Source organism: Sinocyclocheilus anshuiensis, unplaced genomic scaffold (assembly GCF_001515605.1).
Source record: "Sinocyclocheilus anshuiensis isolate Anshui unplaced genomic scaffold, SAMN03320099.WGS_v1.1 scaffold1269, whole genome shotgun sequence".
NCBI lineage: Eukaryota > Metazoa > Chordata > Actinopteri > Cypriniformes > Cyprinidae > Sinocyclocheilus > Sinocyclocheilus anshuiensis.
Genome location: NW_015549661.1, coordinates 310067 through 325107, shown reverse-complemented (window position 1 = coordinate 325107; position 15041 = coordinate 310067). Strand labels below are relative to the sequence as shown.

The following is a 15041-nucleotide window of genomic DNA, read 5'->3' as shown; positions in this document are numbered from 1 at the left end:
TATATGAACAAAAGTGCAATAACATTTGGTTTGCAAACACTTTAAACAAATAAGGTGCTTTTTTACAGCAGTATTCATTTACATAGTAGCAGTTAAAATATTTCTTGAAAATCTCAACGTATAACATTAATTTAATCAAATTACCAGGGCATTAACGTTTTTATAGAAAATATTTTATAGTTTGTTATAGAAAAACAAGCTATGCTCAGAGTCCAGAGCCTCGATCATAACAGGCACCTTCCGTGTAGAGACCTGGACTCCCGCGGGACCCAACACAGCAGAGTGCAGCGCAGGACAACACTGATGGGAGTGCGGGTGCGGGCGGGTAGAGACTCGTGTGTGTGGGATGCGGGAGAATAAGGGTGTGCTCACACTAGACAATCTTAACCGTGCCTGAGCGCGTCTGACCCCCAAAGCCCGGTTCATTTGACTAGTGTGATCGCTCCGTGCTGCACTCAGGCGCGGTTCGTTTAGCCGTCCCTGGCTCGGTAGGAAGAGGTGGGCCAGAGCGTGGTTCAGTTATATATAGATCAGTGAGTGTGAGCGCTTAACCGAACTTCTGATACATGCAGCATGATTGTGTGAACATTTCTGAGTGGCAAGAGTGATAGATCTGTAAAGCAATATATTGTGAGAGGGCCGTGTGTTACCGCATCCCAAACGACTCAAAATAATAAACCACAAAGTTAACAAAACGATGCACTCCACTGTGCTGAGCGAGAGTGCTTCTCTGCTGTCTTCACATGCTATCGGAAACTTCCTATTTCCCACTTATGATTATAAAGTCGTGAGCGCGTCATGTGAACCTTCATGTCTTAGGTCCACCCCAAATGCTCTCATTGGTTGAGACGCCCATCCCAAGCCAGTACTGATCAACATCCCACCCCTCCTGTGACCCATATGGTTTGTCTGTATGTGTATTCAGAGCCAGTGAGCAACGGACTTTCATAATAATAAAAACTGCGTTAACGCACGATAAAATAATTGTCGGCGTTAATCAATTAATGCGTTAACGCGATAATAACGCATTAACTTGCCCAGCCCTACATTTAATTTCACAAACCTCGCAGACTTAGTGGAATCCAGCTGTGAGATCTTGTGAAGTGTGCATTTGTGTCCTGCATGATCGCGTGTATTCTATGTGATGGTCGGTCAGACAGGAGGAGAGTTCAGCTTCACTGGAGACGCGCAATCGACTAACTTTAAACTCGTCATTTCAAACTATGCTGCGCTTTATCCATTTGCCCACTGTCATATTCACGTCATTTTCACTGTGTGCTGTGTGTACAATGAGTGTTACCTTGGCTTTATTTGAAAAAAATATAATTCCCAATGCTCACAAACTTCCCAGATTACCCTGTTGGTTACAATGTTTACTTCGTTTGTATTTATATATATTTTTTTATATTTCTTTATTTGTGAAAAATACTGTAATAGGATTACAGAATCAAGAAGTTGTCATCTAAAGTATGTTTATTTGAGAGATTTTTTTGAATAATTTTCAAATAATTTCAAATTTTTAAAATATGAATTAAAATTTAAAGTAAAAATGTTGCTCTCTAAGATATCGCTCGGCCATTGAAACCCATTCATGAAGCTCCCGCCGCACAGTTTTTGTGCTGATGCTAATGCCAGTGAACGTTTGGAGCTTTTCAGCTCTGGAATCAGCAGAGCGTTGGTGACTTTTATTCACCATGCACCTCAGCACTTGGTGAGCCACTCTGTGACTGTACATGGTCTTCCGCTTCATGAGTTTCTGCTGCTCCTAAATGCTTCCACTTTCCAATAATACCACTTATAGTTGAGCGTAGAATATCTGGGAGGGATGAAATTTCATGAACTGACACTGTTACTGTGATAGGTGGCATGCATGCTTGAATCACTGAGCTCTTCAGAACGACCCATTTTTTCCACAAATGTTTGAAAATGCAGACTGCATGGCTAGTGCTTGTCTTTATATACCTGTGGCAATGGGTCTGATTGAAACTGCTGAATTTGATTATTAGGAGGTGTGTCCCAGCACTTTTGTCCATGTTGTGTACATCTGAGCATGAGGATGTGAAGGTCAAGCGCAGACACTTACCTTCGGATACGGGTACTGTTTGCCTTTAGGGTATGTAGAGCCAGTGAAAGTGGGCAACGCCATGTTTGGCACCAGACTGTCATTCAGGACCAGAAATGCCAAGCGTTCGCCGTCAGGTGACCACCAGTGCGCCACATGCGTGTGAAGGACCTCCTCTGTGCATGCGTGTTTCCAACAAAACAAGAGTTTTAAAAACTGAATGGAAAACTGGACTTTTTATCTGTGCTGTATAAGATCTCAGAGTCAAACACAAAAACCTGAGCTTCACCACACATCTTCATCTGGAGAAACTGTGAGCTAACGTACAATCAACTTACACAAGAGAAAAATGGACAACACTTACTGTGCTAATCTGTGTCTCAAAAGAGAAAAAATGCACCATCATCATATATTTCTTAAATCTTATACAGAGATATAATAAAGCAAGTCTCACCTTCATAGAGCCAATCAGCGATGCCATTATAGATGACGCCCTCTTTCCCAGATGAGGTCAGTCGCAGCGAGTTACTCCTGACATCCGACTGATAGTAAATATTATTCTCAAATATGTACACCCACACACACACACACACACACACACAGAAGATATTTAAAATCTCAATCATGCTCTTATTAAATCACACCATCAATTCACACTTATAGAAAATTACAGGAAGTCCAACTTTAAATACTACAACTAGACTTAAACTTGGCTGTGTTTTATTCAGTATTATTGCATGCGCTCTGACACGCTGTTTAGACACGTGACCCGAGTTTGAATCCGGAGTGTGTCCTCAAGTCAAGTCAAATTAATTTCAAAGCAGTTTTACAGAGAGTCGTACTGTCATGTCTATAATGTATTAGTGCTGTACTACAGAGTGGGTTTTAGGGCTTGCTGATATGACAATATATAAAGATGATCCTCCATATTTGAATATATTGTATTTGTAGTGTTGTCTAGCACATATATGAGCAGCTCAGTGACTCGGACACATGTCTGTGCTTTCAAAGAAATTAAGAGATGACGACTCACAATCTGCTATAAACCTCCTAACCATCACAAAACTGGACCGAACACAAACACAATGCAAAAACGTAACTGTTAACAATTTAGTGTTATAGTCTGTCTCTCTGGAATCAACAGCGCCACTATTTAAGGTGTGTCTGAAGATAAAGAGTAAATGTGGATAGACACACACAGATATATTATAACAGCTGTAGCGTTTCTGCTGCAGTAGGTGATTGCTAGCTGATGCTGCTCATCTACTGTCTTGTTTTATGGGTGAATGTGAGCTGAATGGATCCCAGCACTCCTGTCAAACACTGATGATCAGAACATTCAACATCATGGCAGCACGTTCAAAGCGTTTCTCATTTCCGCCGCTCCTTCTCTTCCATCGGCACTTATTTACTTACATACTGTAATGAAGTACTTGGCTTCACGATATTTAAACCCTTCAGCTCATTTCACATAGTTTTGTCTAGAACACTTTCTACAGTAAAGTCATGTTTAAAGACTGAATTATATTGTGTCTGTATTCTCTGTATGTCTGTATACAGTGAGATCAATAACAGCTCTTACTCCACCTGGTGTGAATGCTGTATATGATGTAGGAGGCCGTGAACGAGTGCCGGTAAACCTACGGTCAGAAAACAACAACTGATATTAAACACAACAATCTTTAATTTAATTTACAGTTAGCTAATGAAAACCAAATCTTATTATCTTAAAAAAGAGAGAGAGAACATCAAGTGTAATCTGATCTTAAGCACAATAATTAATAGAATGAGAGTTCTTATTGAACGTTTTCTTACAATCACTTATAAATATATGAGTACAAACAAAATGTCTAATGCCACTATTGCGCTCAGCTCAATGATTCATTGTGATTTTCTTGTCTTTCAGGGACAAAACATTTCTTTAAAGGTATTAAATGTAAGACTTTTCTAGGCTGCCTATGAAAGTCTGTAGATTGTTTTTTATGTAAAGGGAGCGGGTCAGTTTTTCTGGGAAAATCCAAAGGCTGTGACACTTTGTCAAACAATCATAACAGTTAGGTTGGGTTAGATTAGGCTGTTAATTAGATTATGATCTGTTAACATGATGCTGGTGAATGACGTTCAGTCTCTTGTGTGTTTCGGCTGATGTTCGCTCGCGTGCCTATAGTGAGTGTGAATGAGCACGAGCAACAGGTAATCACCAGCAGAGTCACTAATAACACGGGTTTTCTGATTTTTACAAACTGTACCTTTAAAGGGAGTTAACTAGTTAACAGAGGTTCGGGAGCTGGGTCACGCCCCACTCAGCCACCTCATCCAATCACCTCACTTCTCAAAACGTACTTATATCAGGCCGACCCTTCAGCATGGTTCGTCTCGTTTTCCTCCTTTTCTCATCCATTAACCATCCTCAACATCCCTCTCTTCCCTTCTAGGTTGATTCAGGGGGGTCCTAATCGCTCGGCCACACATAACCGAGACAACACCCCCATCCTGAGTCTCTCTGGGCCACCAACATCGGATGCCCGAATCAACCTGTTATCATCTCTACCCCTTTTCCCATCCTTCCCTTCCCTATTCATCCCTATATTTATACAATAAAGATTACTTCCCTATTTTCGCAGTGTGGCATGGTCCTTGCTAGTGAAATATTAAAAATAAGTTTTATTGTAGAAAGCAGCACATACCTGTTTGACATTGTAGGCAAAAAGCACATACTTCATGTCTGGGCTTATGGAGTATCTGGTGGCTTTGAAAGTATCCTGGAAAAAAACATGAAAGATGTTATCCTCATTACTGCATAGGATCATAAAGATTCATATCCCAAAAACTACAGACTGTGCCTCAACGTTTCTGCTGGGAACGTCTCGTTATGAAAACCTTAAAGGGGTCATATGATGTTGCTAAAAAGAACATTATTTTGTGTATTTGGTGTAATGTATTTCGGTTTAAGGTTAAAAAAAACACATTCTTTTCCACAGACTGTACATTATTGTTTCTCCTCTATGCCCCGCCTTTCTGAAACGCGTCGATTTTTACAAAGCTCATCGGTCTGAAAAGCGAGGTGTGCTCTGATTGGCCAGCTATCCAGTGCATTGTGATTGGCCGAATACCTCAAGCGTGTGACGGAAATGTTACGCCCCTCACCATACTGTGATGCCCTGTCCGGCCGGAGCGACGAGACAAAAACATTAAAACCCATTACAAACGAGGCATTTGTTGCATCCAGTGGGGACATAATTACGGATTATAATGACTTATACTGTCTTTTTACGTGTTGCGTTGCATCGCGCCGCGTAAACATAAAACCATGTCTGCATTTGTGATCGGAGACATGACAAACAAGCAGAAATTGCATCATATGACCCCTTTTTAAGGTGTCATATCATGAAAAAATGTAACTTTCTTGATCTTTAGAGATAAAAGTTATAATCTATACTATAATAAATACTATAATCTGTACTATAAAAGCATTCTGTAACTTTCAGAACTTAAAACATTCCAAATGGCCATCTACTAAAACTAAACAGTTTAAAACTGCAAAAAATGACACGAAAGACACTCTTATTGAACAATAGAGCAGCATAAAGTATAAGAGGACTGCTATATTAAGCATGTAGTTCTGTTATGAGTTATTATGTAAACGGGGTCATTTGTGCAAATTCAGCTATTATTTAGTCTTGTGGATTATATGTAAACATCGGTTAGCTGAAATAGATTATTCGTGACGGTACTAAATAAAGAAAATGACAACATTTTTGATGATGCCTCTTATTTTTTTAATGATTAACATTGTGAATTGTGTAAATTATGTAAGGCGTATGTAAACATATGAGCTCAACTGCATGTTCAGTGTTTGTGTGGTAAGTTTTTACTCACGAATGTGGTGTTCTTCAGCACAATCTCTGTCTCGTTTGTGAGGATGTTAAACCTGATCACATGTCCATGGTGATTTCTATAGATCACCTCAGATTCTGGCAAAGAGAAAAAAGCAGACAGTCAATATTTAATAGCAAGTCATGTGATTAGTTTGTAAGGTTTTGAAAGTTAAAATGCTCCTCTTGGAGGGTCATTAATGTAAACACAGTCAGCTATGCGTAAATTAATGTGAACACACATCTGATTCGTCCATCTATGTGTTATTAGATTTTACAGTGTAAACACAGCTAACAGACCAGCTGCTGCTTGTCAAATGACTTGTCATGTATTTGCTAAGTCCTATTAATTTCAAAACGAGTTCTCTTTCTTTTCTGCATTTGACCTGTGCTCTCGCTTGTGTCTGATCTATCTTCAGATGGATAAACAGGCAGAATGTAAAGCAGAACTGCTCGTCTGTTTCACCTTGAGTTATTCATATTTATGAGCTGCATGACGGCTGTAAAGGTAAATTTCCAGTCTGAGAGTCTCGTGGAGCTGCTATTGACTACAGTGAGGAAAAGCAGACGGTGAAACATTAATAAAGCTCTGTTTCCAGCTCTAAACCGGAACAAAACTCTGAGTGCTGAAAGCAGAAAGCATCTGGTGAACTGACACACCTGATTTAATGCTGAAAGCTCGAGGAATGAAAACGTGCTAAAGTCAGGAAATCTTTGCTGTTGTTTCTGGACTGTTGAGTAATTTGTAGTCCATCATAAGGCTGGATGAAGGGCTGCTCAGAATAATGCTGATTAATGTTTTTACATTTGTCTAAAAAGGCTACTTTTCCAGCGATGGTATTGTGCATTTGAAGATTAATTTTACGTGAAGAAATAAATTCAAACAACAGCAGACTTCACTCACACTTCTTTTACACAACCACTGATAAACAGATCTGATGTGCGAGCTGCTGTTAAACGGCACAAAGATACCTGAGTGAGAGCTGAATTAAGCTGAGAGGTTCTAGAAGAAGAAACAGTTTGTCCAGAAGAACAGCTGCATCTCATTGTCAGCAGTCAGACAACAGTCTCTATTCAACAGCAGCACAACACTGAAGCATTTATGACTCCATAGTTTGATTCAACGTGGGACAGGAGAACCGCTGCTATTAAATATTTATTCTCTCGTGCTCTGCAGATGTGATGCGTTCCGAGGGTCACGTGCTGAACGCTCACGAGAGGACGATCTGCATGCTCTCAGAGTAACGTCAGACTGAGCTGCATCACATCCACGCGGGGGGTGCTGAGGGTGCTGAGGGGGTGCTAGGTCATTGGCAGGGGGAACTGGGCAATTAATAGTAAATATGATCAAAAGATGTTGTTATTATTATTAATAATAATAATAAAATAGCCTAAATTGCCCACTCGATTTTGTAACATTTTATTACCTGATTATTTGGCTCATCACAATTTGATAAAATTTTTTCGTTTTATGAAATTAAACAAGTAGCCTTTAGATCAGTCAGTTCCCAAAGATTTTTATACAGTCCACCTAAAATTCACTGAACAAGCATTTCGGAATGTGAGTCAAAGGCAATATGACATCAAAAAGCACTGGGGATATATTTACTTGGTATTTACAGTCTCAAAACTTCTCTCTCTGTGTATTGATGGCCAAATGTACCAAGCTGCTGTTTCAGGCATCGCCACAGCTGCTTCTCAGATATATAGTGTAGGAGACAGGACAAAGATCTCTCACATGATCTCTCATGGAAAGGAGTAGGGCTGCTATATGGCGGTTCACTCTGAAGTTAATTTAGATTAATATGCGCTATAGATGTGCATAGCAAGTGTTTATGAGAAGTGTGGGAGTATTATTGTGCTTACTGCATGACATGGAGGCGCCCGCGCAATCCCTTGCATTTTTTCCTGCGGAAAGAACTTAGAATAGGTTACTCCGTCATTTTTGGTCATAAGAGTAGCCTAATAGGCTACACATCATTCATAAAAAAAACTATTTCTGCTTTTATTTATGTACACTCGCAATAACAACAAAATGTTGAGCTTTTGTAAAATAGAGAAAAATAAACAGGATGCGCTTTCTGCCAGTCTCCGTGAAATGGAGCGCGTCACAACAATAAACAACTTACTTGAAAAAAAAAATATCTTGAAATGTCTACTACTGAACGAACCAATAAAAAAAAAATCTCTAATTATGTAGTCCGTATAAAAATGTGCATTTCCATTACTGTGAAGATGACGAGTCTGCGTCGGCATTCGGTAACTTCATCTTTGCAGCCAACACTCACTGAAAGCACTAGTTTATTAATAAATAATTAAAATGTCTTCTTTTCCCCGGGCACATTCATAATCATTAATTTTGCCCGTGCTTTGTGGCAAGCTTTATTCACGCACTTAAGCACAAAATATAGACTACACGCCTATATGCCTAAAGGATGGTTTAGTAGGTTATTATATTAATCAATTAAATATAAACGTGCGACTAGTTGACTAGAAAAATCTTTAGTCGGGGGCAGGCCTACTTGGCACAAGGAACCGATCCATTTTTTAAATTAAATGCTATGACATTATGACAAGTGCGACTGAGTTATGCATGCTTTATGAGTCAAATGCTTTTATTTTATTTCATTTTTTGGGGGTGCTTTGGTCTTTCTTGGGGGTGCTGAAGCACCTGCTAGCACCTCCCTAGCGCCGCCCATGCATCCACGGGCTAAGACTCACTGAAGAACAGTCTTAAGCTGAAGTCTGGAGTGACTGCAGGACTCTGATAAACACAGATCTGTCTGGAAGAGAAGCAGGAGTTGAAGGATTCACTGCATCACACACTCACAATGAAATATTCATGCTGCTGCCGCCAGGGTAAGACCTGAGAGCCCCTTCCCCCATCCTGTTACCATAGCAACTACCACATCCACCACTCCGACACATCCGTGCACACACACACACACACACACACACAATGCCAAGGCCTGTGATGCCCGGTATGGCAAAAATGTTTCAGCGTAACTAGACAGTATTCACTAATCTGAAAGGTCAAGTTCTCAAAGTCACATCATCAGATGCTTTCACACACTCCATGAATTATTCAAACACATTCACTTCCTACATGCTGGCCCAACTATTTCTACCAATTTCTAAAATTTCTGTCTCATTTGTTCTTATGATGCAGGAAATAGTATTTGACATAGCCTTCAATCAGGAATGAGCACTAACAGGAAGTTCACATTGTGTTAAACTGACACACTCTCCACTTACAGCCTCATAGAGACAAAAATATGGAAAAATGTCAAATCGTTGTGCTCCTGCACAGTGTCTTGCAGGAAGCTTCAAAGTGTAAAAAGTGTAGACGGAGACCTGGAGAGGCCTACAAGCCACAGTGTCTCGCACTCAGTGTGAAATTTGGAGGACTGGTGATGATCTGGGGGAGCTTCAGCAAGGCTGGAATCTGGCACATTCGTCTTTAATCAATTCATTTATTTATGTATATGTATATATGCCACTCTCCAGGTTAGTGGCTTCAAATCTGTCTGTAAAATGCAAAGTGCATTTCCCACTTTGGATGGACAGAATTTCTCATTAAAAAGTCTACACACATTTCTAGGGGTGTAACGGTACACAAACATGACGGTTAGGTACAGTTTTGGTACAGCAGGGGGAAAAACTTTTTTTTTTTATTAAACAGTGGTTTACTGAACAAATTGCTCTTTTTTTAAATAAACTCAGTTATAATTACAATTTTTTTAGGGATAAAAATCTACCTCGGCTTATGCTCTAAACTATGATCCTATGATTTACATTAGGCCTACTATGAGGTTACAGTTAACAACAGAGCCCAAACTTTAAATACTATTTATTTTTAAATATAACAAGCAACACTCAACTTAAAAAAAATTGTATGCTAACATGTAAATTGCACATAATGCAGTTTTTAAATTAACTTCTAAATTATAAAAATTATATTTGTTGTTGAAATATATTCATTTACACAGCGAAATGCTCTTCTCTGGACTTCATTTATCGCGCACTAACGAGCTGTGGAGACTGATGACTTCCTGAGGAGGTAAAATGCTACGTGACATTTTGTTTACAAGCTGTTTTATTGCCGTCTTTCCGCGGTTGAAACACTGATTGAGCGATTACATGAGGCATGAGATGTTCATTCATGTTTATTTTGTGTTAAAACTAGTAAAGAGGAAGAGATGATTGCGCTGCCGTTTGAACTGAGGAGTTTATTCAGCGATCTCTCTTGCCTCATCAAAGAGCGCCAAAACGGCATTCATTGTTTCCTGAAAAAAAAGGACATAATTTGAAAGATGAGACTTTGTTTCTTATCAAACAATATATAAAACTGGAAGTTTCCAATGAAGTTCCACCCGAAAATTTTCAGTACGAATACGTGTACCGTTACACCCCTACACATTTCCACTGATTTCTTCTGCGTTCTCTGATGCAGAGCGCTGCTGCGGCTGCACAATCGCTTAAAATTGTTAGTCTATGTTTGTGGTCTCAAACGTTTCAGATAAATCTGAAGAGCATTTAAAAAACTACTTTTGATGAAAAATGTACATGTCGGACAGATGGTTTCTTCTCGTCCAAGTGAGTGATTTATAATGTTTATTGCTCAGTGTCTGCGGTCATGATCAATCATCCTCTGCGATCAGCTGTGCTTAAGAGCTCATGATGGTGTACAGATGATTAATGAATGAGATCCATTCAAATTAACGATGCGTGTGGCTCTGTGGTCGTATCGTCTTACCGTTGATCCAATGAGCTTCAGGGTCGTGCACGTAGAAATCTGTGTTGAAAAGATCCTCCACCGTCAGCTTGGTGTCGCTGCCAGGTTGCGTATCGACTATCACACAAACAGACAGGCAAGAGCACCAGGTCAGTAACGGAGATGCTGCAGGCGTCACACGTCACGTAACAAACGGCAGATTGAGTAACGCCGCTCACATTGCTGCTGGCCTAATGCTCGAGACTTTCGCAATGCAAAAATCTCAGGTAGGACCTGGAGAGTTGTGAACACGAGCACTGTGAGAAAATCACAATGAATGAGGATGAACTTGTACCTCATCATTATGGGTTTGCTGTAGTACCTGGAGTGAGGAGGATCACAGACATAGTGATGAGAGAACAGACCACCAGAATGACCAGCAGAGCGATGGCGATCCCCTTCCAGTTCCTCTGAGGAGGACTCATTCCCGCCAGATCCTTCAGGAAACACAAACACACACAAACACCTCAGTTCTTCAGCTGCCACAGAAATCACAGCAAGAATGTCGAGGTTTAACATCTAGTAATGACATGAGTGAGTAATACTAAATGTTTCATTTGTACTGAATTTTTTCATCTGAGTTCATTTGTACTCAATGAGGGACGAGTCTAAATGATCTGGGTAACAGAAGCACGTCTCATGTGAGCTAGTTAATTTGGAGTCATGATTTCTGTCGAGATGTTCTGTCATGATTCCCGGAGCTTCAGCACATGGACAAAAGGCTTTCTGCTCCAACTCTAGTCATTCATCAACTTCTCAAACCTTCACCTTCATGAAGGACTGGAAACACTGTACAGGAACATTTCTGCTCACTGATGAGCTAATGCCTTCCCATCTTTCGGCAAACATGTTCCTCCTGGTTTAGAGGCTGAAACGAGCGGTCAGAGAGCATCGAATGTAATAAAACACAAGCGAGGCGATATAATAGAGACAGTTCTGGCTAACAGTGGAATTTGACATCAGAGTGACCAAACGAAAGCTCCTGAATCAGTTTAGAAGAGCAAACCAATCCTGTTTTAAAGGACAGTCATATTTAGATCTTGTACATAATGTTTTCAGTCAATGATAATCGCCGTCAAAGTCCTCATGTACCTGCAAACTCTTCGACATTACAGCTCTCGCTCTCTGTCTGCAGAACAGGTGAAAGGGTTAAACGATGTGATGTGGTGATTTGCTGAATTTCAGTTGAGAGCAATAATACAAAAAAACAAAACAATGAACTGACGAAAATGAACTCCTCAGACCTTGGCTGTGATTGTCTGCACACGTGTATAAAGACAGAGAAATCGTGTGCCTCTATATTTAGTGTACCACTGCTCGCTTTGACCTCGCCGAGGGCACATTTAGGACGGTCAGAGGACAAACAGATTCACCGAACCATCATTCATCTCTCAACATGAGCAGCAGATCTCAGGTTCCTCTCACTGCGTTCCTTCACACTTCATCAAACACCATAATCAATACAGAAGACATGTGTGCACATGAACCGCTCAAAAACCATACACATATCCACGTAAGCAAACGTTAGCAATGTCACTGTGCAAAATACTCCTAACGTGTGTCTGTAAAGGTCTGTACATGTCAGGATTATAAAATCATCCGGACATCAGGGGCCGATTGCATAAACTTCACTGTGTCTTAAGATCTACTCTGAGCAACTGAGTATCTCTTACTTTTCAGATTCAAATTAGACCAATCTACGCTTTTTGTTATGTAACTGGCTTTAAAAAAGAAGTTATGTCCAGTCTTAAAAAAAATTTTGATGACTTGCTTGTGAGACTATAGTCTTAGCATTTTATGCGACCGGCCACTGAACACAACATCTGGAAACCTCTACAATCTACAGACAGTACAAGTGTTTTCACAGTAAAATGCAAAGCTTCCGCATGAACAAGACACAATGCATTCCTGTGGGATTTACCTGACAACAAACCAAAGTTTTTGAGTGTGTTGATTATTACATACATCAGAGCATGTGGCGGCACAAAACACACAGAATTAAAGGCACGAATGTTGTTGTGCTGTTGTCTTTCATGTCACACATATTTGAGCACAAACCTGAAAAACGCAGGCCTAACCCGTGATTAGTGAGCTATATATATATATAGAGAGAGAGAGAGAGAGAGAGAGACAGAGCTATAATGCAGTAATGAAACACATCGTTATTTCATATCCCACACACAGACACTGAATTGCAGTGACATTTCTCAGAGCGCTGTGCTGTTTTTAGATGTAGTTTTATGGTTCCCTGCGTCTGACATCAAAATGTTATTGTGTGCTTTCATTTTCAAGAGAGAACAGAGAAACTAATACATAATGAATGTAAACCGATGCTAATGGTGTGTTTGTGAAGGCATCATAATGTCAAATACATTCATTGAGCTGATGTCAGAGGTCAAGCCACATCAGTGTCGCCCAAAAACACACAGCACTGAACATCATCTGACATTTACAAATGTAGCACCATTAATAATACATTTTTGTCACCAAAAGTGAAGTATTCCATTACTTCAATGTGAAACAGGATTTGCAGAAGCATTCAGATCCTCATCTCATTGTACTCTGAGTTTGACTCATTTAATTATCCGATGTAGGGATGCTCATATTGACCGTTTAACCGTTAACCGAAAGTTAGAAATTTGACCGATTAATACTATCAGTTAAACGGTTTAAAAGTATTTTTTTCCAAGTATTTTTTAAAAGTTTGCTGCATTGTTAAAGAAAAATATTCTATACATATTTTTTAACTCACAGGGGCGTGTTTTTACATGCAACCAACCAATGTGTCATCTTAATTAGTTCATTATTTAAGTGAAAAATATTTAGTGTAGGCCTATTTATTTGATTCTTTTTATTTATATTGTTTTATTCTGTTTTTCTTTGTTCTCAGAAGCGCTGCAGGTGTATTTTTAATGGGCACAGACACTCGTCCATTCTATTATTTATTTAATACTAATTTAATATTCAAATCTTATCAGTTAATGTTAATGTTTGGATAACGAGCGGCGGTTGTCGGTCGGGAAAATGAACCGAAATGATCATCTCTAATCCGATGTAAAACATTTATTTCTAAGCATCAAAAGAAAACAATTAATTTTAACATAATTTTTCGACATATTTTTGAGAGGAATACTATTGTTGTTTGCTCAAAGGTGAAGTGTCAGGATTAGCAGATCAGGGACTCTCTTAACTCGTGTTACTGTAACGGTGGGGTTTTGTGTATGTTCATGCTTCCCTCATGTGATCTTGCCATCTGCTCCTCTTGAGGTGAGTTCTGACATCAAATACCGTGAGAGCTCTAGAGAGCAGACGCTCCTGATGCTTTTGAATCGCTCTCGCGTACTTTGATGTCACACACTCACCTGCCTGCAAGTGATAATTCACCCAAAAACAACATTTCTGTCATCATTCACTCTCCCTCATGTCGTTTGCGTTTCTTTCTGTAGCAGAACACACAAGAAGATATTTGAGGAATGTTTCATCTGTTTTTGTGCATGCAATTTTCAAAAAGAACAAAGGATGTGAGAAATGGATTAATTCAACTCCAGGGGTTTAAGCCAAGTTTTCTGAATCTACATGCTAACAATGAATGAATGGAATAGATTCCCATATTTTGTGTTTTGTGTTTATTTCATATCAGACATCCCTCCTCTCCCGGCGTCTCCCGCATATCGATATTTATATAACTCAAATTATATACAGTATCCTGTAAATCGAGCGAGAGACAGGAGCTGCGTTTAAGACTAAACGCCATTGTGCATAAATATACCACAGAAAGTTAGTCAATATCACACGAAGAGTGCCAGTTTTCACCTCTAAAATCAGCATGATTACAAATGTGATTTTATTCAACAGTTCAATAAACAAGAAGGTAATATTATGAGACTTACGTTTTAGACACTATATTGCCTGTTTTTGCTTTATTTTGCCAACAAAAAAATTCCAAACACATCCACAGCACTGTTTTGCGTCTCTGAGCAACATGACGGTGATTCGTTCCTAAATGAATCAACCGTTTGTAATGTGGGGTTTGGTGTTTGAGTTTTGTTTCAGGTTCATGTTTTCCATGTCTTTTATTTTGTAATTGTTTCATGCTGTCAGTGTTATGCTTCCCTTGTCTTCATGTATCTCTGCCTTGTGTATGTGTCATGTTCTCATTGGTTGCTTTAGTCATGTGCCTTGTTCCACATTGGTTTGTCTTTGTCATGTTAACCTTCTTGTTTGATATAAGTAGCCATCATGTTCCCATTGTACCCTGTCGTGTATTGATGTTGTAACCCGCTGTCGGTGAGTCAAGTCTGTTCATGCCTCGTCAAGTCTGTTCATGCCT

General features: G+C 39.6%; 1 protein-coding gene across 1 annotated transcript in view; it reads right to left on the bottom strand.

Moving 5' to 3' along the window:
- Nucleotides 1-15041, bottom strand: part of LOC107660281 (inactive dipeptidyl peptidase 10-like) — a 47599-nt gene that overhangs the window by 21081 nt on the left and 11477 nt on the right. Inside the window, exons 2-8 of the mRNA XM_016449567.1 lie at nucleotides 11034-11148; nucleotides 10694-10789; nucleotides 5942-6036; nucleotides 4750-4824; nucleotides 3650-3702; nucleotides 2517-2689; nucleotides 2084-2238 (exon numbers count right to left, since the gene is read on the bottom strand). Coding sequence (XP_016305053.1) covers nucleotides 2084-2238; nucleotides 2517-2689; nucleotides 3650-3702; nucleotides 4750-4824; nucleotides 5942-6036; nucleotides 10694-10789; nucleotides 11034-11148 — 762 coding nt within the window. The remainder of the gene's footprint in view (nucleotides 1-2083; nucleotides 2239-2516; nucleotides 2690-3649; nucleotides 3703-4749; nucleotides 4825-5941; nucleotides 6037-10693; nucleotides 10790-11033; nucleotides 11149-15041) is intronic.